The sequence below is a fragment of the Cydia amplana genome, chromosome 7 (genome assembly GCF_948474715.1).
Source record: "Cydia amplana chromosome 7, ilCydAmpl1.1, whole genome shotgun sequence".
Lineage (NCBI taxonomy): Eukaryota > Metazoa > Arthropoda > Insecta > Lepidoptera > Tortricidae > Cydia > Cydia amplana.
The window spans coordinates 13,243,833-13,270,040 of record NC_086075.1 but is presented as its reverse complement, the minus strand read 5'-3'; the positions used below and the strand labels follow the sequence as shown (position 1 = coordinate 13,270,040).

Sequence of the window (26,208 nt, the reverse complement as noted above, 5' to 3'; positions counted from 1 at the left end):
GCACCCCAAGACAAAGTTTCATCCCCTTTTTTACCCCCTTAGGGGTTGAATTTCCTAAAACGTCGCAATTACTTTTTGTTGTAATCGGCTATTATGTCTTTCTAAGAAGTTTCAAAGCATTTGTAATGGATTCAAACTTTCAACCCCTTTTTAACCCTGTTAGGGGATGAATTTTCAAAAACGCTGAAATTACTTTTCCTGTCTTATAATAATATACCCATATACAAAGTTTAAAGTCACACACTCTCAAAAATATTTGATCTCCATACAAACTTTCAACCCCTTTTTCACCACCTTGGGGGATGAATTTTCGAAAACGCTGAAATGAGTTTTCTTGTTTTTTAATATAATACATTTTCACAAAGTTTCAAATTCCTAGCTTAAACTAAAACTTGAACCCTATACAACCTTTCATCCCCTTTTTAACCCCCTTAGGGGTTGAATTTTTCAAAATCGCTTCTTATCTCTTGTACACTTTACAAATGCAACCTAGTGTGCAAATTTCAACTTTCTAGCTTTTGTAGTTTCGGCTCTGCGTTGATGAATCAGTCAGTCAGTCAGTCAGTCAGTCAGTCAGTCAGTCAGTCAGGACATTTGCATTTATATATATAGATTACGAACGTGACGTAACATTACTGTGGTTCAATTTTTTTTTATATTGGTCGCTGTTTCTGTTTACAACTAGTAGTACTGCTAACAAGTACACTCATGACTCATGACAGTCGTGACACCAGTTAGATAATAGTTCATTGCGTTTAAAGGGTTACAAGAATAAAGGTTTTAATAATATTCAAAGATATTATTAATAAATTAGGTAGTCAAAGTTTAGTTTAAATATTTAATCTCGTAAGATAAAATGAATTTGTAAACTGCTTAAATATAGTTAAACGCAATTTTCTAGAAAGGTAAACATAATCCGATCAGAAAAGCACTTTGTACAAAATTAAGTTAAACTTCATGAACGACTAAATTTAATGTGTGTCGAACGGGCTAGGGATGAAAATTTAAATGTTTGCTAAGCAGCAAGAAATTTAGATTTAGACGAACACTATTAGGAACAGTACGGCTACAACCACTTTTAACATTGACATATTCGATCAGGCTACCTACGTAAATTACATTAATATAGCTACATCTCGCTTGCACTCATATGCGAGTACGAGCGATTTAAAAGTTCGAATAGGCCTTCTTCTACGGCTTCTACACATTATCCGACAATCCATTTAGAAGTCAATCGAGTAAACGAATGAGCTACGCTACGCCTCCCGCTTATCAGCTGCTACGTCGTCAGGCTTCGTAGCAAGCAACTACAATATATTATTAGGGTTAATCAACTTTTTCTTGTCACACGTTGCTATGGTTACGGTCTCCTGAGTCACTCTTAAAATTCTAGGTATTTCGTATTTAAATGAACCAAACTTGCATTATATGGTAGTTATAAGACCTTTTCATAACGGGACATCTACTGAGCATGTTAGTAGAACATGGTACAGCAGTTCTTCTAACAATCTATGCTACTATTGTCTCCTCGCTGATGGGACAGAATAACAACAAGAAATAGTTGATTGACCCATTATTAGGCGATGTATTACCTAACTCTTCGAAAACGTAAACAGAAATACGTATATTTAAGCGGCATTAGAACATATTGGCACGAGTGAGATACACTGCGACTAATGTTGCAACACTTGCAACATGATTTCCAAATTCGCATGCAAATAATTTTATTATGATATATTGGATTTCAATTGTTTCGCTAGCACTACTAACCATACTTTTAAAATGGTGATTTTATGATTTTAAATCATAGATATAACATGAGTTATATGATTTGATTGACTTGTCCTATATTCTGAATGAAACCAAATACGAACAAACTAAGCGAAGTGCGTAAGATAAGCAACACCCTTCCTGTACTAAATATATACGGTCGAGCATACACATCTTCTTTATTGAGGTCAAATGATAATGTGAATACATTTGTCTAAATGTATTTTCTTTTCGGTATATGCTTGTGTATGGTGAAACATAATACACGTGTCGGAAGCCCGTGTTGATCGAAGCATAATACATATATTCAGATAAAAATATACTTGGCTTATTCTGAAGCATTGTGCATACATTTCTAATTTCTGTTGGCATGACATGGTTTTGGCATGGTCCAGTCGGCTTTTCGATTTAGATATGAGTGACATAACTTTCGTCAGAACTCCGACGAGGCGACGAATTCTCGTGAGTATACCTATCTAGTGGTGGTGGTTGTTTTTTCTTGCAAATGACGTGTGTATTAACAACAACACTTAACTGAAAATTGATAAACCTTTATCTTCCTAAGAAGGTATATGAATTATGTCCGTTACTATAATATTGCGGTTTATGATACGATTTTTAAAGTGAAAACGTCTACCCAATACGTAGACTGTTGAATAAAACTTACAAGAATGAATTATTAACAGCTACTGTGTCAGGTAAAATTAAATAATAGTTTGCAGAAACCTCATGTGCCTTCAGTAAGTCCCTCACATTTTCTACTTTTCTTTAATATGTTTTGAATTTTTGCAAACTGTTTGAACTTTTTGGAAAAGTATCCGCAACTTACACATGTGCAGGCGTGTCTCACTCCGAGATTTCATCGCTTTGCTACAGGTAGCTAAAAGTACATCCGATCGGCCCCAATTTTGGGGAAAGCCATAAGCCGCGCGTGGCGCTGTCGGCACCTAGCGGCCATATCTGTGCTGATCGTAACAGACGCGTTTTGTTAGAGAGTGAGTCTTCTGTACTTACTTAGTACTATTATTCATTCTGTGACATGTGTAAACTCAAGTGACACGATCCGATATTAGTTAAAACCTAGTAGTTCCAAGTACTAAGTTTACAAATATCCTGTCACTTACTTCGCGTTCATCCAATAGTAGATGATCGGGTTGACCATGGCGTTGGCCATGGCTAGCCAGTAGAAGCCCAGATAGACGTGCTGCACGTATTTCTTGTATAAGATCGATGGGTTGAAGTGCGTGTAGATGAAGTACGACTGGTACGGCAACCAGCAGATACCGAAGATCACTATCACTAATATAAACATCTTCACAACCTGGAAAGAAGTTCGCGTGTTAATTTATAAAATACTAGCTGAGGTACCCGGCTTCGCTCAGAGAGTAGACATGTGATTGTGTGGTAGTTGTAAAAATCGAATGGCAATCGAATATTTATATTGCAGAGTTCACAACATTCGAGAGTGTTCTGGAATATTCCATAATGATCTGGGATGTTCTCGAACATTCGACAACACTCCAGAATGTTCTAAAATGTTGTGGAATGCTCTCAAATGCTCTGTTCTAGAAATGTCTAGAGGGCGAAATTATCTACCCTTATATCTTCAAAAGCACCGCCCTTCGGGTAAAAACGGGAATCTTCTTCATGGAAATACAAAAAAAGGCTATAAATTCCCGAATATTCTGGGATGTTCTCGAACATTCGAACTTCACGACGAATCTTGCTTTATATACCCCTACCAATATGTAGCTCCGCTCGGACCCTATAAAAAAAGGCTTCAAATGGTCCAGAATATTCCAGAACAATCGAAAGTGTTCTGGAATGTTCCACAATGATCTAGGATGTTCTCGAACATTTGAAAACATTCCAGAATATTCTGAAATGCTGTGGAATGCTCTCGAATTCTCCCGAATGTTCTGGACTGTTCTAGAAATGTTTAGCCTCCGAGACCCGAGACACCTCACCAGGTACAAATTTTTGAAGGTATATATTTCACGTTCAATTCTGAACTTTCGTCTATTAAGTTAAGGTTCAATATTCAATAACAATATGACTGCTTCTGGGACTGGGTCTGCGCTAAACTTTCAGCCCTTATATCTTCAAAAGCACACGCTTCAGGTAAAAACGGGAAACTTTTTCATGGACGGGAGATAGAGGGCTACCTCACCATATAACTTTCTCAATCGTATCGGGGCTCATTTCTGAGTTTTAGCGGCACGCACATTGTACACTTTCTTTTATAATATATATTGATTAGATCCGAATAGCGTTATCTAGAAACTTGATGGTTTGTCCCTATTTCTAATTTTGATATTTAAGTTTGATAGAGAGATAGAGAAATTCCCTGAGATTTGCTTAGAATCATGAATAGGATTAAAAGAAAAATACACTAATGTTTTGCGTTTGAAAGATTATGTTGTAATTAAACATATGAATATAATAAATTTTACTAGCAAAAAGCAGAGCTTTGTAAGGGCTCGCGGAGTTTTTCTACCTAAACGTACCGGACCGCGACTTTGATCCAGTCCGAGGCTTGTTCCATGTTCAATCGAGTGGGTAAGTAATAAGTCCGTTAAGGACGCAGCTATAAGTGAGAGCAAGAAAGAAATATACCTACTAATTGGCCCTCGGTCGCTGTCCGGTACGCCTGTCTGATACAACTTTTACTTTGTCCATTAAAAACGTGTCCAGACGACAAAATCAAATTGCCAATATCATTCACACGTAATATACAATTTCATAAGCCCTTATTACATCCTACACGGTCGCCCAGTACTTCTTGTAAGGAAGCCAACTGGCTTTTCTTTTCTCGCAATGTTGGGTCAGCGAGCCAATGTCCTTGAATTTATTTATGCGTCCACACCACACAATTGAGCGTAAAACTATCCCGTCTGGACACCTACTGGCGGTTATCATGCTGCTCCGCACATAAACTTATGTATAATTTGCTCTCTTAAGTGCTCATCAAGACGAGAGTGAGATGACCAAAACAGCGTGTGCCTATGTTGCAACAAACGTGAGTTCCATTAAATACTGCCAGGGTTCAGCTACAGCTATATCGTGAGTATCTCCTAAGTGCTCAAAAAGACGAGTCGATTGACCAAAACAGAGTGAGCCTATATTGTATAAAACCCGAGCTCTACTAGGTACCTACTGCCAGAGTTCAGCATCAGCTACCTTGGGTACTACTCTACCAAGTGATCATCATGACGAGTCGGATGTCCAAAACAGCGGTGTCTATGTTGCACCAAACCCGAGTTCCACTAGGTACTGCCAGGGTTCAGCATCAGCTCTATCTTGGGTACTACTCTCCTAAGTGCTCATCAAGACGAGTCGGATGTCCTAAACATTGTGTGTCTATATTGCAAACCTGAGTTCCACTAAATACTGCCAGGGTTCAGCTACAGCTCTATTTTGGGTATCTCCCAAGTGCTCAAAAAAAAACGAGTCGGATGACCAAAACAGCGTTTGCCTATGTTGCACCAAACCTGACTTCCAATAGGTACTGCCAGGGTTCAGCATCAGCTCTATCTTGGGTATTGCTCTCCCAAGTGCTCATTCTGACGAGTCGGATGTCCAAAACAGCGTGTATCTATGTTGCACCAAACCTCAGTTCCAGTAGGTACAGCCAGGGTTTAACATCAGCTCATCAGCTCTATCTTGGGTACTGCTCTCCCAAATGCTCATCAAGACGTGTCGGATGTCTAAAACAGCGTTTGCCTGTGTTGCACCAAACCTGAGTTCCACTAGGTACAGCCAGGGTTCAGCATCAGCTCTATCTTGGGTACTACTCTCCTAAGTGCTCATCAAGACGAGTCCGATGACCAAAACAGCGTGTGCATATGTTGTATTAAACCCGAGCTCCACTAGGTACTGCCAGTGTTCAGCATCAGCTATCTTGGGTACTGCTCTACCAAATTATTATCATGACGAGTCGAATGTCCAACCCAGTGTGTGTCTATGTTGCACCAAACCTGAGTTCCGCTAGGTACAGCCATGGATCAGCATCAGCTCTATCGTACTGCTCTCCCAAGTGCTCATCAAGACGTGTCGAATTACAACATGACTGATCAGTTCATCGGCGTCAAAGAACAGAACATACGAGTAAATTGACCTCCGCAGTGAATATGTCGTAGTCCGATCGTATAATCCGCCGTATTACATTACGGCTAGCCGTTTTCAAAAACAGGAGCGTTTTGAAATGCGGCGGTTCGACGATTAGCCGGATTGTCATTGCGATACGTTCTTCAATAAGGCGGCCTACGTGTAGCCGCATCGTATCTACTATTTAGATTATAAAAATGCGGGGCTCCTATTTCTGGGCGGTTTGCCCTTCGGGCATCTGAAGCTACCTAACGAACCTAACCTACTTACCTACCTACGCTTTTTTCCCTAAAGTGTAATGTTTTCACGGACGTCTCACTAAACCAATAGGTAGGTAGGTTAGGTTCGTTAGATAGCTTCAGATGCCCGAAGGGCAAACCGCTCAGAAATGGGAGCCCCGCGAGGCCGGGCTCCATCTAGTTAAGTTGCGAAGGAAATGTTTTTTGAAAAGAAACAGTTCGACGAACTCCAGATTTGATGGACACCCCAGCGTTTTTCATAGTTGTTGTTGTTATGTCAGGCAGCGCCACGAGTCTTAAAAATGGGAACTAAAAACTGTCAAAGCGGCGGCTAATGACTCGCTGTATTACATTACGGCTAGCCATGTTGAAGAACGTATGGCGCCGAATACATTCCGGCGGATTCTCATTCAGCCGCATTCAATCCGGCTAATAGTTAAACCGCCGCATTTCAAAACGCCCCTGTTTTTGAAAACGGCTAGCCGTAATGTAATACGGCGGATTATACGATCTGACTACGACATATACAGCAAGATTATTGTTCCAGTATTCAGAGAAACTTAATTGCTAAATTGGGAATCAAACCGAGCGAAGCGAAATCGGTCTGAATTCAAAATTGTAACCCTTTTTAGGGTTCCGTACTCAAAAGGTAAAAAACGGGACCCTATTACTAAGACTTCGCTGTCCGTCCGTCCGTCCGTCCATCCGTCCATCCGTCCATCCGTCCGTCCGTCCGTCCGTCTGTCACCAAGCTGTATCTCATAAACCGCGATAGCTAGACTGTTGAAATTTTCACAAATGATGTATCTCTGTTGCCGCTATAACAACAAATACTAAAAATAAAATATTTAAGGGGGGCTCCCATACTACAAACACGATTTTTTTGCTCTATTTTTTGTTGATGGTGCGGAACCCTCCGTGCGCGAGTCCGACTCGCACTTGGCCGGTTTTTTTGTATTCATCGTTGTTAACACATAGTACATTGACACGAATTTTAATTCATAATTTTTCTAACAGATGGCGCTAGTAGTCATACAAAGTGTTATTCCTTTATTTTATTTTATTAAGTTGATAAAATTATATTTTTATGTTTGATAACACATCTAGACATGAATTTAAATTACTATGTTAAATTTCAAACCTATAAGTGCGATAGTTTTTCCGTAAAGTGTACCACAAGAATGCGTAGTTTGTCGAATAGTGATAGGGCTCGCTTCGCTCGCCCTAATTATATAAAACCTGGAGCTGGTTTAGTGTTTATGTTAAAAAATGTTTAAACAGTAAAGCAGTGAATTAAACAATATAATACAATCATTATCAACGGAATTTGTATTTTAATAAAATGTTTTATTATTATATATTCCCTTACGCTGGTTTTTAGAATTCCCATCGCAAAAATGGCAAAATTGGAACCTTTCTAGTGTATTTACTTGCAAAGCTACTATTAGGTAGTAGCTAATGTTTTCTTTATCATGACTTAGCATGCATCTTGCATCCCTATGATATAACAACATAACTTTAACGGCCTCCGTAGCCTAGTTGGTAGTGACCCTGCCTACGAAGCTGGAGGTCCCGGGTTCGAATGCCGGTAAGGGCATTTAATTGTGTGTTCATCACAAATATTTGTACCTTAGTTAAGGATGTTTTCTATGTATTAAAGTACTTATATGTATCTATATATTATATATATCGTCGTCTAGTACCCACAACACAAGCCTTATTGAGCTTACAGTGGGACTAGGTCGATATGTGTAAGATTGTCCCATAATATTTATTATTTATTAACTTCGGATAAAACATAATGCCAAAACACAATTTTATATTACCCACGTCAGATATTAATAACATCAACATGCAATTATTAATACTCTAGTAAATAAGTTAACGTTTGCGGGTCGGTTAACCCGAAGAGTCAATTACCCGGACATTAATTTTATCTATTACCCTTTACCGTGATCATACTTAACATGAATTTATAAATACATACTTTAAAATTGCTTAGCTCTCAATACGAACTCATTTATGTTTTGAGTAGGTTGGTGATCAAAAAATTGATAGGATTTCGCGATTCAGTAAACATAATTATACTGAAGAGATTTGTAGCAAAAATGTTTTTATACGTCAGATTTTCTCAGGCAGATTGCAAGAATATGTTAGTGGGTTATTTGAAATATTCTTTCATGTCACGTTTCTTTAAAACTTATGAAATTTTCGCACATAAGTCTCTTGTGAAAGGAAATGTGACAGGCTACTTAGCATATCAATAGCTACCTTTAGCTAAACGTGAGTTCTGCGCCTAGAATAATAAAATCTAGTTCAGAGTACACTTTATCAAAGGATTTGGGATGTAATTAAACTAACTTCAATATACGCGATTTCGCTGGAAGTAATATTTGTATAATTTCAATAAGCCAGTTGGTCAGTTCGCCGATTCCTTCAGATGGAGCCTTATCCACCGTTGCCTCAGCCACTCTATATATTGCAAGGGGAGAAGCACGCGAAAAAATACCGATTAAAACAATGCCTGTCCAGCTATGGTTAATGTATTGTCACTAAAATGGTACCTTCCGCTTCGACCTGATGGAGTCTATCTGCCGCTGCGTTAACTCCCCTATGGACCGCGAGCCCCACAGCACGCGGCCCATCGCCGAGTAGAAGAACGTCATGCCCAGCATTGGGACTGCGTACGTCACTACGAAGAACAAAACTTGGTACCTGTGAACAAAAAAAAAACATTGTTTTAACAAGCAGTACAAAATATCATCATCTTTAATTTAATTTTTTTTTGTGACATTATATAAATTAGCTTAACCAAGATGCCGTCTTAAAGTCCAAGCACTAAGTTTAAACAAGCCGTAAAAATGTTGCGTAAATTTATTTATTTATTTAGAAATTTAATTCAAGCAACAAGGCCCATATTACAAATACCTTACAGACTAACATACATATGTATTTTATAAACTTAAAACTAAACACTAGTTATTTAGTCGATATAACGGTGGGGCTCCGTTGCATCGGCTGCTCCTGTGTCGGATTCGGCAGTTTGCCCCGGAACCTCAGAAACACGACACCCTTCGGCCAGAAGTCGGCGCACTCGATGGTCCCCTGCAGCGGTCGCGGCTCGCGCACCACAAAAGAGTTGAAGTGCACGTAGTGGCGCGATCGAAGCTGGAACACCCTCAGCGTGTAACCGGTCTTCTGGTGTACATACTCCACCACTTCAGCAGCCGTGGCGGTGTAATGCAAGCGCGATATTACAGCGCCTTACTCGGTGTAGCAATCCGCAAGCCAGAATTATCCGGTTCGGCGGTACCACACTGAGTCTTACGAGGTGCCGTGCGCGCCTACTCGTACTTCTTTCTTGATACCAGTGTGAAATCCTTCTCATCCACACTGGCAACAGGGAGCTTCTCCTTGGGAGCCGCTCGCTCTTCAGTACCCTTTACAGGTACACTAACCCGCTTCGATGCGACTTTCGGGCCGGCGCGGCGGTCAATGCAGTTTCTGTAAGAAAACTATTCTGCAGCATATTTTTGATTAGATATCGACTTTTCTGCGCCGTCGTACACCTGGATCTTTGTGTGCCCGTATACGAATTCTGATTTAAATATTTTATAAAAGTAATAAAACAAGTAACAAAAAGCCTTATAACATTATGTTATGGTTTTAATCTCGTTTTGATACGACTTTGACGAAGTTTTGGTGATTGGTGCGCATCTCACGCGTGACTTTCATTTCGTTCCGCCTGCACCAATCAGCGTGAGCGATATTCAACGTCGTATCAAAACAAGATCAAAACCGTACCTAACTCCTGGTCTGCCTAGGTTTGAAACAAACCCCTTATGAACACCCTGAGCTACTGACAACGATACACCGACTGTTCTTGCTGTATTTCGTTGACGTCACCAGTTCATCATCGTGAGGATTCTCGTACGTTCATCGAATGTAAATGAGATAATTTTAACTTTAATAAGTACCTACTTTTGGATAGGTGAGTATAAGGGACACTTCTTATAATTATATACATTTTTTGACACAATGAAAATAAAAGCTTGGATAGAATGGATAGATGAAAGAATTAGAAAGTTACATCTTTTTATAATGTCATTAAGTACTTGACGTACAGACCAATTAGTTTTAATTAAAGAGCATAAAATGGTCTTCTTAGTTTCTCTGCTTTGTTAATTGTTTGTTTACCTGATTTAAATGTGAATACTGATTATTTATACATAGAGATCCAAATGTTCTGCACTCTAGTGTACAATTCTGAACAGTTTAATGAATTCCATTGTGCACCTAACGAGAAACCGTCGTTCAAACATGGTTAACTTTCGTTATACAATGGAATCTATTTAATTGTTGACGAATTAATTGTCCTTAGCTACTATTATTTTAAATCTATTTCAATACCATACTGAGTCAATCCATCGTTCAATTGTCTTTATTTATATGGCTGAAACGGTCGAACTAAAATAACAATTCAGCTAAAATGCCAGTCGATGCAACTGACTGCCATATTCGAACTTCAAGATATTCACAAGAGACGACACGTACTAGATACGTTATAGTTTAGATATCAACTAGTTCTCTTTTGCAGCGCAATTCGGGCAACCAATGTCACTTTTACGTTAGATAAAGTTAGATATCTATTAGATGTGAATTGGATCTCTAAGTCATATCCTGTGGAAATCGTTCAAAAGTATCTCCAGAATCGCGCAAATGTCAAATTTGACAGGTTACATCTTAAGATGTTTAAACATATCGTTATCGTATCTTGGTGATATCTAAAAGATATTTTAAGTATTTATTTATCGTATGGCTTGGTTACATGTCACTGGATACAGAACTTAACTTAACTAACTTAAAATTAAAATTTCGCCCTACTCAGGTAATCTTCAGCCAGGGTATTGAAGTCATTCACATGGCCCGTGTATCTTGTGAGGGGATATTCCAGAACTATGTGTTCAATGGTCTGGTCTGGGTGTCCACAATCGCATGCAGGAGAGGCACTCCAACCCCATTTGTGCCAGTGGTGTGCACATTTACCAATTCCGGTTCTAAAGTGGTTAAGGGCGGACCATACGCGACGAGGTGCTTTGAAGCCGGTGGGGGGGTGTTAGAGGTGTGAGATGGATGAGGGGGTTTATTAAACTAAATATCAAATAGATGTCTATTCCAAAATCCGAATCGGGCTCTGAGTATCGGCCGTAGTGTTTGAACTGGCCTTGGCCTGCCTGCGGAATATTAAATGAGTTGTTGGTTATGGGTTAAATATAACGCTGTCAAACCACGTGGAAAGTAAACAAAGAACGAACTGACTGAACGAACGAACTGCTTTGATACGGTTTAGAATAAATCACTAAAGTTTAGGCTTCTAACTTTATTAACATTACTCGAAGGGTGTCTAAAATTGCCTTAAGAGGAAAGTCGACGACCTCTATTCCATACAAACGAGGCCCCCATTTTTATTTCTGGATACCGATATCGTGGAAAATATTTTGACACAATTTAATGTATATTAACCATATCTATTCCCATTCCTTTGACTTTTTCGATTTAAATACACGTATATATTTTTTTGGACAAAGTGACTCAAAAGATGCATAGTAAATTAGTAGTAGTAGACATATTTTAAATATGTAACGCATAAAAATCTGTATTAGACGAGATAATAAGATAAGATAAGATAAGATAAGATAAGATAAGATAAAAAGGAGCACAATATATTTTATACTCAAAGGTACCCAAGGGATGACCCCGTAGAATGATTCAGCGCCTACTCGTTTGTTACACTGTGTTCTCATTGTTCTCGAGTATATTTCATTCATTCCTTAATATTTGTTGAAATTACCTGCTTGAAAATTGTTGTTTTTTGTCTATATAGTTTTCATTTTCATGTGAGTAAGCAACAAAATATTTTTTTAATATAAAATAGAAACAAGACTTGGAGCTGACATATCTGCCTAAGATAATAATTTTTTCACCACACCAGCTCGGAAAGGCTTACTTTGCACTTCAAAAACTGATAGCAAAGTTGCACTTTGTTTGATATTTTACATTTAATATTTGCTTCGAGTTGGTGTGGTGAAAAATTTTGTGTTTCACTCGGGGGCAAATTTTGTTTAACCCTCGTGCTTTGAAACCCTCGCAACGCTGGTGGTGCAATTTTGGCATCTTTCGCTTGCTCGGGTATCAATATTAGCACGAGCGATTAAACAACAACTTTGGACAAAAAACAAATAACTATGTTTTAATTGTGATTTTAAAATAATACTTAATTTTCCTTTTACAAAAGAAGCTACGTTAACAATAGAAAAACTTCAATTACCAAGGATCTAAAAATGACTTTGAACTAAAAAGAAAATCATGGTAATTACCTTTTCTTCTAACTTTCTATTACGCAATAGTATTTTATGCAGCAATAACAAGTTGTTTCAAGAGAGACAAAAAATGCGAGTGGCGAGGGTGACATTAAGAAATACATCATGAGCATAATTAGTTTGACTTCGTATACAAAGTTGCTTATGTCACCGTAAACACTTAACTAGTTTAACTTAATACAAGTTTACCTTACCTTAATTATTTACAATATAGCTTAGTTACTTAATAGTAATTAATTCTGGGTCTGCTAAGAACTTTCTCGTCGATTAACCTCACCAGTTGTTTTGTTTTCGTTATTCAAAGCTTTCTCGGCCATGTCGTGCATACATCCTGCCGTCATAGTAACGAAATGTATTATGTGCAGAGTATTTAGTAACGTTATTCAGCTTTATGAAGCTCAAGTTACGTGTGGGGCTTGAGGTACCGCATTCTGCCTGGAACGTTGCCAGCGCTGAGCGATCGTCTGATTATGAATTTGCAAAATGGCTAACATGTATAACAAGGTAAGTAATATTAATACGGCATGTTCGACCTGACATTTATTTTAACGTAATTGAATAGATAGGAAACCGTTAAATATCGTCAATTAAAACTTATAAATACTCTACTATAGTTAGTTATAAATATTTGAACTGAGAGTTTATGTAGAAACATTTTCGATACATACATATTCTGTGGTAACGGGTGTCATTCTGAATCCCTAACAACGTTTGTCCTAAAGTCACTTGCCCTAACTGGTTTGTCCTAATGGGCACATGCCCTAACGATCAATTGTCATAACGATTATTTTCCATAATGTAAGTTGAAAAATGGTTAGGTTTTAGAACTTGCTGCCACAAAAGTGGGTTAGGTTAGGGTTAGAACTGCGACCCTCGCAAAAAAGAAAATATGCTTAATAACATTAGGATAAGTCATCATAATTAGGGAAACCAAAATTAGGGTTTTTAGTGTTAGGACCGCTGATCATTATGACAAACAACATTAGGGAATGCAAAGATAGGAGAAAAGACTTTAGGGATTCAGATAAAGATCCGTGGTAACGCATACTTATTTTTACATTTCTATTTAACATCAAAGTATCCCAAATTATATTTCAATATACTAATAATTATATTAGTATATTATTTGAAATACTAGTCATTTGAATTTTTAATGATTTTTTGTGTATTCAAACTCAAATAAAGTCGTATATTTTTTCTAAAATCGTATTTCCAGGTTACATCAAAATATATGTAAAAGTACCTTTGGATCCATGACAAGAAAACGTAATTTATAAGATACTGAGATTACTTTGTTCTCACAAAGCTTTTATCTCACGTACCTTTAATAAACACTCATCATTTTCAAATACCTCTTTGTTTCCCTGGTGACAATATTGCGTTAATGAACCGTCACACAAATAAAAGCATCGAGTTTTGATGTTTACGGTGACACACGTGGTTGAATTATTTAGAGTGCAGAGGGCCTACCGCGAACCACGTTCGACGTGTTGTCTCCCTGTCACACTTACGTACGAATTTACAAGTGCGACAGAGAGCCAACACGTCGAACGTGGTTCGCGGTAGGCCCTCAGATCTCGACTTTTAAGTTTGCGTATTTTACGCTCTAGTGGCGCACTTTTCAAGTTCCCTAGTATTGTATGTGTATTATTTATATAGAACTGAGAGAATAATATTATATAGAGATAGTTTATAATACCATTTTTTTATATTAAACATATGTGTCAAACACTATGTTTACCAGTCCGTCTAGATAAATGTGACATTTGTTTTCAGTGACCTTTGAGCAAACAATATAGCGATTAGACCCATCAGTCACGTTTTAATTACGTCCAAGATAGGTCTTGTGGAGGATTAATTAAATGACGCCTAAGTAGACAACATAATTTCTACAGCATTAGGTACTCATGATAATCATGAGTAATGCTTATTTATTTTATTTGTGACTGAGCAGAGGAGTGTAAGGTAGGTAGGTACTGCACAGATCTAATTCACAAAGAATAAAGTAGAAAAGTTATTTTTTATCGTAAACTCAAACACATACGAGACATTTCTATCTAATGTGAGGATTTGTCGGTCGGTCAAATATGATGCTTGTATTGGTCATCAGAAGCGAAACATTCGGACAATTTTATAAATAATAAGCAGCTTGTTACCTATTCACGCTGGAATTGGACGGTTGGAGGCCGATTCAGATGTAACAATTTGATATTGTTTTGATCTTGTTTTGACAAGATCGATCGCTCATGCTTATGCTGTACGTGAAATTCAATTGAAGTCATGTCATTATCTCACGTGCACTTATAAGTGCCTGCCTAGTGACGATCGTCAAAGAAGATCAAATCTGTAACACATATTTCAAACTGAATCGGCCTCCGGGTAAGAATAATTGTGTTTAATTTGTTTTGGGACATACGAGTATATCCCAGGTTTGTTTATATTTCTGTTGATTGCAAATGAAGGCTGCATGAAAATTGGAAAATGTATTTCAGAGAGTGCCCGAAACCGTTTGAGGTTTGGCTCTTTGAATTTGAATTTGAATTTATAAAGTCTGAAATCCATAATGCTTATTTCCACAAGTACACCTTATTTGTAATTATTTTCGAATTAGATTCGCTTTTCAGCCAAACAAACTTAGTGATGTCGCTAGTTAAAAACTTGAACTAGATACATTATAAATGAAATTAATTATCAAATTAATGTTAATAGATGCATCCACCTATATAGGTACCTACTCGACAGACACAAAATCCTGGAGAAAAAAGGATTACATATTTTATTTTATTACTTATCTCATTTTTGGCCTCAAGGTGTTTGCAATCGGTTTCGTTTTTAGCAGCACTAGCGTCGCGCATCCAATTTGCAACCGATTTTAATAAACGATGCACATTTGTTATTGATTAGTATATACCTGTCGGAATCGAGAAATATAAAATTCCAACAGTTGATCAAATAGTAGCTAGCTAGGTAGCGATTCCGTAAATACTAAAGTAAAAATTTAAATAAGTTTTTGGCAAAAATTTCATTTTTGGTACAAGCTTTTATAGCTGACTGTACTTTTCTTACGACAGACAACTAATACTCATCAAGACAATTCTAAAAACCCCTAACACAATTACGTTGCGTTGTTTCATCACAGAGTTCCTATGCCCACCTCCTGTCTCCATCATCAGATCAGCTCGATGGTACCATAATATTGCATTGTCACCCCACTTACATGTGTATGCAAAACTTCAGCTCAATCGGAAACCGGGAAGTGGATCAAAAACTTGCAATATTTGATTACAGACAGACAATATGGTCAGGTGAAAGTAAATAAAAGCTTGTAAAAATTCCAACAGTAGATCAAATAGTAGCTAGCTAGGTAGCTATTCCGTAAATACTAAAGTGAAATTTTAAAAAACAAAATTATTATACTTACACAAAATCCATGTATGATACGTCTGGCAGCCCGTCCGGCCAAGCAAGCAAGCATGCCGTCTTGAGTGTGCCTTTCGACCTGCCAACAATGTGTAGAAATTATAATCCTGACGTACTAGGGTAAATGTGGGATAGTTGCCATACTTTTTGAAAAAGGTGAATAAAATACAGAAGATAAACTTTTAAAAATCTTATAACACAGTGTTAGTTTGTATACTCATTAATAAACAATATTTTCAAGATAGCCTGATATTATTTGTTTTAGTTATAAACAAAATAAAAAGGTCCTTCGGACGGGGATGGATGCCAACTGTATGGGTTAGATGCCGCGATGATATTTTGACTCGTGGAATAGTATACAAATAAAACAAATAATATCAAGCTACCTTAAAAATATTGTTTATTAATGAGTATACAAACTAACACTGTGTCATAAGATTTTTAAATGTTTACCTTCTGTATTTTATTCACCTTTTTCAAAAAGTATGGCAACTATCCCACATTTACCCTAATCTGTCGCGGCGTAAAATAGTTTTTCGCAATAAATCACAATACGTCCATTTTAGCGAAGTGTTCGTCATTAACCAGAGGGAGGAAAGGAGTAAGCTTACAAATAATAAATGAATTGCAAGTGTTGAATTCGCACAAGTCGCTATGTGCGGGCATCTATCCGCCTATGACATCTATCCCACATTTACCCTAATAGAATGTTCCGAGAAAATAGCGTTCACAGCACCTAGGAACATCGATAATCATACTAATAAATCCGGGCACAGGCTTTGTCGGCCATCAATGCCGAAAGCCATGATGAGAATCATATCATTAATGATGGTCATCACTGTCATCAGTGAGTAATTTTGCCTTTTATTGAGCTCCCGTTAGACGTCTAATAAAGTATAAAAAAACTACCTACCAATGCCCTGAACATTATTATAGGTGAACCAGGATCTATTGAGGGTGCGCCATGTTACGGAAATTTGTTGGAACTAATTTCTAGCAATGGCAACAATTTTAATAATAGACAACATCTACCCTCTGTGATAGTTGTCAATATTGACAATGTAAACATTGCTTTGTCTAGTTTCGTGTGAATTATTATTAGACTGCAATAATCATGCCGAAAGTTTTAGATTTTACAGAGAAAAAAGTTGTAAATAGTGTATATAGTTATTTATTGAAAAAAAAACGTGCGGGAAATTTCTTCCATTAGAAAACATAACGAAATTAGCATCTGAATTGACGGGTAAGTTTCAAACTTATGGACAAATGTCACTATAGTCAGGTCGTCACGATTTGGTTGATGTCTTGTAATAATTTGATTTGTGTATTAGGTGTATCGCATGCATCGGTATCACGGATTGCTAGCGAAGGGCGTAAGGGCGTAATTAAACGACCAAACCTAAAAAAAAGAAAACAAAAAAAGAAAAATTATCTATATAAATTCTTACTTATAACTCTTGCGTTACTTATTGACTTTACGCTATTCATTTTATCTAAATCGAGTCAGCCATTTAAGCGTAAAAACCGAAGAAATATCCAAATATCAAACTTCGCACTTATTAAAGTTGTCGGAATAAAACAAAAATCATCTGCCAATTTCCATTGTCCCCACTATACAAATTGTTGCTATATAAAATTCAAAACGAGCGCCCTCTTGACAATACTCCCAAAGTTCTGGTTTACCTATAACACTTGATTCAGCAAAAACTATTATGTAATGTATAGTGAAATAAATGAAATGCGTTCAAAATATGACGACCGGTCTGGCCTAGTGGGTAGTGACCCTGCCTGTGAAGCCGCGGTCCTGGGTTCGAATCCCAGTATTCATATTCATATTCATATCATTTATTGCATACATGTGTTTACAGTAGGTCTTATATTATATATCTTAGGTTACAACATGCACCCGTTAGGGCATAGCAACCTTTTATTTAAATAATACTTAATCTAAATTTTATCTTTACAGCTATGTACATTATTCACCCGCTAAATTGTAATAGATTAATATTTATTTATAATAGAATACAATAATAATAGAATAATCCAAATAAGATATTTTACATTTTTACATTGTTATTATTAAATTCAATTTATTCCGAAATATCATTAAAAAATTCACTTAAGGTGTAATAGCATTTTTGTAATAAAAATTTCTTGATTGCCTTATAAAATAATTCATATTTATTATGCGATTTGATGTTGTTTGGCAGTTTATTGTATACCCGAATTACTGTATATTGTGGGCTATTCGACAGCGTTTTTGTTTTGGAAGGGGGGATAACAAGCTGATATTTTCTCCTAGCACTATTTGTTTCCTTAAATAAATATTTATACTTCCATGCATATATGGCTAATGATAGGATATACTGGCATGGCAATGGCAGTATCCTGTGTTTCTCAAAATAGGGTCTGCTGCTTTCGGGGCATTGAATACCAACCATTATTCGGACACATTTTTTTTGCATAATAAATAAATCCTCGGCATCTGTGCTGTTGCCCCACAGCATGATTCCATAACTTAGCCGCGAGTGCGCTAATGCATGATAGGCCGACAGCGCAGTATTTAAGTCGGTTGTCCTACGTAGGTTATACAGTGCATATAGGAAGCTAGAGATTTTGGTTTTAGTTATTTCTATATGTTTTTTCCAGTTTATGTTACTGTCAAGGCATATTCCTAGCATGTTAAAAGTATCCACTTCCTCAATTTTGATGCTATTTATTATAATATTAAGTTCTAATGGTTTGTTAAGTCCGTGATGGAATTGAATTAATTTGGTTTTGTTAAGATTGATTTCGAGATTTTGAACTTCTAGCCAGTTATTGATTTCATGAAGACATTTTTTTATTGTATCGTTATGACTTTCGCCTTTATCAATTTCAAACAGTAACGAAATGTCATCTGCAAATAAGGTGTTGTGTATATTAACTAAATTTGGAAGGCCGTTTATATTTATCAAGAATAGCACACATCCCAACACACTACCTTGTGGTATAGACCCTAGTAGATGTCGCTTGTCCGAAAGTGTTTCAGTGATTTCATTTGTGTTTGGATTATGATATTTAATTTGCACATATTGAATACGGTTTTGCAGGTAGGATCTAAACCAATCGTGGACTACGCCTCTTATCCCTGAAGAATAAAGTTTTTTAAGTAGAATTTTGTGTGATACTCTATCGTATGCTTTATAGTGTCCGACCGAAGGTTCGGTTTCGGTTTCGGTTTCGGCCAGTTTCGGCCAAAAAATCATGTTTCGGCCGTAGTTTCGGTTTCGGACAAAAACGGCCGAACCTTTCGGCCGGGCCGAAACATACGCAATGGTACTTCGTTCTATGAAACTAAACTATGTGACAAAGACCAAAAGTTGTGGAACAAGTAGGACAACAATATTAATAGGTACATATACTGATTATGTATACAGAAATTAATCGGTTTATTATTAAACACAATTCCACTAATGATGGGGCCACTGAACGGTCGACGCAGCCTTAAGAGGCTGTCAATACCTAAAACGCGCACACTGTCTAATTGTATCGTAGTAAATGTGATAGCACTGTCGATGTCGCATGTTACTGGGCCTGAGCAACGGAATAATAAGAAAACTCATCATCTTCCTCGCGTTATCCCAGCATTTTGGCCACGGCTCATGGGAGCATGGGGTCCACTTGACAAATAATCCAAAGAATTGGCGTCGGCACTAATAGTTTTTACGAAAGCGGCTGCCATCAGACTGACCCCCCAATCCAGAGGGTAAACTAGGCTTTATCGGGCTAGTCCGGCTTCCTCAATGGTAAATATCAAATGATATTTCGTACAGTATAAGTTCCGAAAAACTCATTGGTACGCGCCTGGGTTTGTAGTGTTTGTACCTGCGACCTTTGGATTGAAAGATTTGAAAGTCGCACGCTCTTACTCACCGCTAGGCCACCAGCGCTCAAGGGAATACTAAGAAAACTATTGAAATAAAAATAAATGTGGATTATTTGTGTAATTAAATTTAGCGTTAGCGGTTTAGGTATAAGTAAATGTTTTGACAAATTGATTTTAATTTCAGACACATAAGTCAAGAAATAAAGACATTAGAACCAATGGTGATTTTAAGACCAATCTTTGCAATCATTTTCTATCGAGCCGATGTCGTTCAATCATGTATCGAGTGCGGCCACGGTCTTAAAATATAATAAATATTAACATATGTAGGTTTAAATATATGCTTTACAAAATCAAATAGTTTTTCTTAAAAGGGGCTACCTGCGGTTTTCATCGATTTTTGACAAGTTTTGAATCGTATCTTCTACTTTTGCACTACAGATTCTAAAAGAACACTTTTTTCGTATCTAGATTGCTGTGAAAAATATTACTTATACGAAATCTACATATTTGGGTTCGTCTTTGACGTGTCGTAAAACGTGTCTAGGGTTTTAATTTTAAACGAATTAACCCGTGGAGCGCCCTACCAAGACACGTGTGACGTGTGATTGTAACTCCATACTATTCTTGGTTCTGGGCGCTCCACGGGTTAACAGAAAAGTTATGGCCAGAAAACCAGTTTTTTGGCCTTAAATTGTTCAACTTTGAAGCCAAATATTTCGAAGACAATGAACTTTGAAGTAAATATGGAATACTATATTGCTTAAAGCCGTTGTTGTTAATATGATAAGCTACAAAAAAACATAAGAAAACTAAGGGATTCAGATCGAAGGTCATTGGCGTGGCGGAGCCCCTTAAGTAACATCAATTTCAAGGACATTGGGTGTTGACAGCCCCTTAATATGAGTTTAAAAGCGGTTTTAACACATCTTTTCAACGATTTTAACAAATCTTCATTAGTTTCGGTTTCGGTTTCGGTTTCGGCCGAAACTAGAGCCAAAGCCGAACATTCGGTTTCGGTTTCGGTTTCGGCAAAAAAACATGTTTCGGTCGGACACTAATGCTTTACTTAAGTCTAATAGAAGGCCAACGGCGTGTTTTTTCCTATCTAGTATTGTAACAGCATTCTGTATGTAGTTAGTCACAGCAAGTGCTGTAGATCGGTCTTTTCTAAATCAATACTGATTTGCATGAAGCACATTCTTAGTTTCTAAAAAATTATACAACCTATCACACATAGTTTTTTCGTATATTTTCGACAAAGATGATAATAAAGCAATGGGTCGGTAGTTACAAGGGTCTGTATCATCGCCTTTCTTAAACAACGGTTTGACTACAGCTATTTTTAGATCGTCTGGGAACGTTCCCTCAGCGAAAGATTGATTTATTAGCATAGTGATTGGTGGTGTTAGTTCCATATTACAGATTTTTAGTAAAGTGAGGGCATTTATTTGTGTGATGACCACAGATATTTGTTCCTGAGTCATGGTTGTTTTCTATGTATTTAAGTATTTGTATATTATATCTATCGTTGTCTGAGTACCCACAACACAAGCCTTCTTGAGCTTACCGTGGGGCTTAGTCAATTTGTGTAAAAATGTCCATTAATATTTATTTATTTATTTATATTTAAAATGATTTAAAACTTGTATCCCAGGTTAGAGGTGCGACGACAAGGTATACAAAACTGAGATCAAAAAATTAAAATTAAAAAAAAAATACATTTCATTATATTGGGCAGATTAAATTCCATATATAAATGTAAGAAATACGCTGATACGAGTTCTCACTTGTCTCTAAAATATTCGTGTCTGAAAAGGCGCTAATCTTTGATAGATAAGTACCTACTCGAATAAATTTTACCACGAATCGCATTCCGATATACCATTCGACTTTTTATATTCAAGTTTTTTTCCGTTATAGTGTTTCTCTTGTCCATGCATCTATTGTCTTACCCCACCTATATTAGGTGTGTATAAGACAGTCCAAAACGTTTATTTGTTTATATTTTATATTATGAAAACTCGATTGTAAAATATGGTCGATGGAAGTGGATCGTGTAGGTATTGTGTACTGTTGCATGAGCTAACGTGTAAAACATTCTCAGCGGTATGAATTGCTAATTTGGTATTATGTATTTTGGAATTGCTTCCCACTGAATACGGAACCAGGGGTGTTTTAACAACAGGTCGGTTATTTTCGTACCCGTTAAGGAAATGAGCAGAAGAAAATACCTTTACGAGGTACTACAGCATTAATTACGTAGTATAATCAGGGCTACACCTACAATCGCACCTACGTCAGAATTAATGCTCCTTTCTTTGATCACGCTGCGAGTTAGGTAATATGTGATTCATGTGAGTAATGAATAAAACTAATCACATTAACATAATACGGAATTATACTCGTAAGAATAAAATTAATATAATCAAGTTATGTCACCAAAAGTATACGAGTTTCTACAAAAAATAGCCTATTCCTTAAGGGGTAAGCTGTGGTAGCCGAGTGGATATGACGACCGACTTTTCAATCCGGAGGTCGCGGGTTCAAATCCTGGCTCGTACCAATGAGTTTTTCGGAACTTATGTACGAAATATCATTTGATATTTACCACTAGCTTTTCGGTGAAGGAAAACATCGTGAGGAAACCTACCATATATCTGCGAAGGAATTCAAATGTGTATGTGAAGTCCCCAATTCGCATTGGGCCAGCGTGGGGACTATAGCCCAAGCCCCCTCGCGCATGAGTGGAGGCCTGTGCCCAGCAGTGGGACGTATATAAGCTGAAATTATTATTTATTATTTTCTTTATTCATTTATTATTATTATTCGTATGTCTTGTCTATATCCCGGGACCGTGGGGTCCCGGACCTTATTATATCCGAAGAATTCTGGCGACATGAGTCTCGATGTCCCCAATTTTGAAGATCCGTTTGCTTTTTTGCTTTTTTGGCTAATTGATATCAGTTTTGAATACCACGCCTCTCATTGCGGCATAGTCAATTAGGCCATTATGGCCATTTTGGAAGGGCTCTATTAGCGCCTTAAAAAACAAAAATATCAAAAAAAGCAAAACGGTCCGACACAGATATTGACAATATTAATCTGTGTTGAAAATATCATTGCTCTAGCTTCAAAACCCACGGAGGAAACAGTCGAGTACGTTTGTATGGAGAAATGACCACTCCTGTTGGCTCTTAACTTAGCCTCTTGTGGCATTCAGACAGCTCTGGAAGCTGGCTCGTGATAAACCTACTCGTGCAGAATGGAGAATGTTGAACTACTGACAATTGAAATTTATAAGAATGTTTTACTGCAGGGATGTAAGCATGATATAAGTAAAAGATTAAGTAGAGATTTTTAAAATGAAATGGAAGGACAGAAGTTAAAGTGTTGAAGGACAAATATATTATTGTATGTTATCTTTGTTTAATTATAATTACAGACAGATATTTAAGAAATCTCCGAGTTTTTTAAAGTATATTCCTTCGTCAATTAAATATAATATAGAAATGGTATGCATATAATGCTTAGTATTCTAGGTGCCCGCGAGTGAAATACAAAAGCGAACGAAGAGTTTCAATGGTGGTATAATTAAAAAAAAAAGATTGCCGTGCAGATTGAAATAGTCTGACTTTGCTGGTTTTATTTGTGCACAACACAAACATGCTTCATTGTACTTTTCACACCTACAGACTCGAATTAAACTTGGTTTCGGGATAGGCTATACTATTTATAATGGTTTTTATAAGTAGGGGAGCCGGGGGCTTAATGTAACAGGGGTAAGTAGTAACGCTCAATTTTGACGGGGAATTAAAAACTTTTTTTTGCCGATTGACTTTCTTATAACTCGAGGAATAACGTAAACACCGCCATTGCCCCGCCAGACATCGAAGCGAGTGGATATGCATACGAGCTGTGTTTCGACTAGGTATTGAAAAAAAAATACGGGGTAAGTTGTAACAACTCCCAGTTTTTCAAAAAGTGTCTGGTGTAAAAGATGCGAAAAAATTTAAAATTATTTTGTGATCGGAATTAGTGCTTAGATAAATACTTTACAAACCCTCATACTCAGAATCATAAAATTATACATATTATAGACAATACAGGCCTTTTTCCTAAAACTGTTACAACAAGCCCCCCGCTCCCCTAGTTTATGTGACTGCTACATAATGAAAGTAATTAAAAATACGAGTGTACGTGGGTTTATGAAACGAACAAACTGAGTTTCATAAAAGGATCGCACGAGTGTTTTAATGTCTAATTATGTACAGTTAAATACATACACTGTCTTGTCGACACACAAGTAATATTTGTCTGTCATGAAACCTGAAAAGTTTTTAAGCATAAAATACTTACAGCGAAGCTAAAGAACCCTTAAAGTATGTACCTGTAATTTTAGCAATTTCTTCTACAGTAGGTAAATTACTTGCTTTGAGTCTTTGAATTCTCTCAAAATTGTGAAACTTCCGCGTTGCCGATGCCATGTTAGCTGCATGTTAGTGTCTAGAGCGTTGTGCTTCCAGTACGACGGCTTTTATTTTGTTAGTATTTTACGCTGCCACATCAAAAAGATAATAAAATAACCGAGTAAGTCAAGTGACCTATAACAATATATTATGTCAAATATTATAGTGTTCTACCGAGATTCAGTGAACTAGGTTTTAACTTCCATTGTACCCCCTTGAGGGATGAATTCTGGGATACATACATAGTATAATATGAGATATGGGAATAACTATATGAACTTCAAAACTTGCCGCTTTTTCGACCTTGAGATACAAATACACAAATTTTTCATTATTGAAACAATTTATTTTTGAAACCATTCGCGCCATTTCTCTTTTTGAATTTTCGGTGCTTTTGTGACAGTATAATCGTATAACTCCCGGCAATCTATTTGTTAATTGAAATTGATACAGGTAGATAGACAGTTGGCATTTACTGTAATTTGTGTGGGGGTGTGAGAAATAGTCCAAATGTTATTCGTTTACGTACATTATAAAATTCCTAGAGTAGGAACATCAAATCGATTTTATTAGCGTCGGACGGAAAACCTCGCCAAATGTTCTTAGACCAAATTGGATAACTTCTAAACAAAAGAAAGGTCACGAGTGACTTACTTTGTTCCGATGAGTACGAGTATTGGAAAAATGATATGCTATATTAAAATACGACTTTTTACTTCTGGCTTCGATTTAATTCGGCACTAAGAAGTTATCTAAATTTATTCAATGTACTTATACTGTTGCAATATACTTATCAAAGCAAAGTATTGTACCTAATACCCATATTTTGTCTGGAAGACATCAACGCCTATTAAATCACCTACTCTTACCTACTTTTAAGTTTTATGTTGACAAAACTGTCAATTATTCAGGAATATAATACATAGAATAGAATAGAATAGAAAAATATTTATTCAGGCAACACATCATTACATTACAGAATAACAGAACAATAAACATTTGACATTACATAACAAAAATGTGAAACGAGAAGTATACAAAACAGTCAAAACACAGATAAAGATGTGAGGCTGAAATGGTCTCCACTCAGCAATGCAGTTAGCACGACTTAGCGTTGCCAACGGCGCTGGTTTTCTGTGGAGCCAGCGAGGTGTGCAGTGCGGGACAGCATACTGCGCGACTTGTACGTCAGTAGTAAGTAATAGTAGTTTATGAGTGAGATAAGATAATTAAATAACGTAATATGTTTTAAATAGGAAATACCAATACTTATATATTACAAAAAATATTATACATATAGAAGTTATTACATGGCGGTTAAGTAAGCATCGACTTTGAGGTTAAGGAGCTATAGTTAATACTGATGATGCCCTTGGGCAGCAATACCTTGTTGAGCCAATAGGTGTTTTTTCAGAATGGATTTGAACCCACTAACAGTCATGCTCTCCCAGATAGGTGGCGGAAGGTTATTCCAGCACTTCGTGGCAGCATAACGAAAACTGCCACGAAATGCTGCGGTATTGTGCCTTGGGCTAATCAGTCGGGGATTACGCCTGATACGACGCTGATAGAAGGCCAACTTATCATGCAAATATGTGGGTTTTTTACTATTAACGATACCAAATAAAAGCGTGGCAAAATGTAGGGTACGTCGACCATTCATATTTAAAAGTTTGTTAACGTTTAGATACGGAGTAATATGAGATCTTGGGGGTATTGGGAAACAGAAGCGTGTGCAGGCATTTTGTAGTCGTTGTACGACTTTCTTGGTGCGAGAGAGTAGGCAATCACCATACACCGTATCCGCGTAATTCAGTTTGGACAGGATGAGTGTGTCGCACAATTTCACACGCATATCTACACTGAGATAATTACGAACTCTGTAAAGGACTGTTAGTCTATAGAAGCAGTTTCTTACAGTTTCTAAGATGTGGTTTTCAAAGTGGAGAGAGCTA

At 37.0% G+C, this 26,208-nt stretch overlaps 1 protein-coding gene across 1 annotated transcript in view; it reads right to left on the bottom strand.

The window, feature by feature from the left end:
• The window catches only part of LOC134649673 (tachykinin-like peptides receptor 86C), a 90,790-nt gene that overhangs the window by 10,904 nt on the left and 53,678 nt on the right, over nt 1-26,208 (bottom strand). Inside the window, exons 5-7 of the mRNA XM_063504512.1 lie at nt 15,918-15,995; nt 8,681-8,831; nt 2,895-3,091 (exon numbers count right to left, since the gene is read on the bottom strand). Of these exons, the coding sequence (XP_063360582.1) occupies nt 2,895-3,091; nt 8,681-8,831; nt 15,918-15,995 (426 nt within the window). The remainder of the gene's footprint in view (nt 1-2,894; nt 3,092-8,680; nt 8,832-15,917; nt 15,996-26,208) is intronic.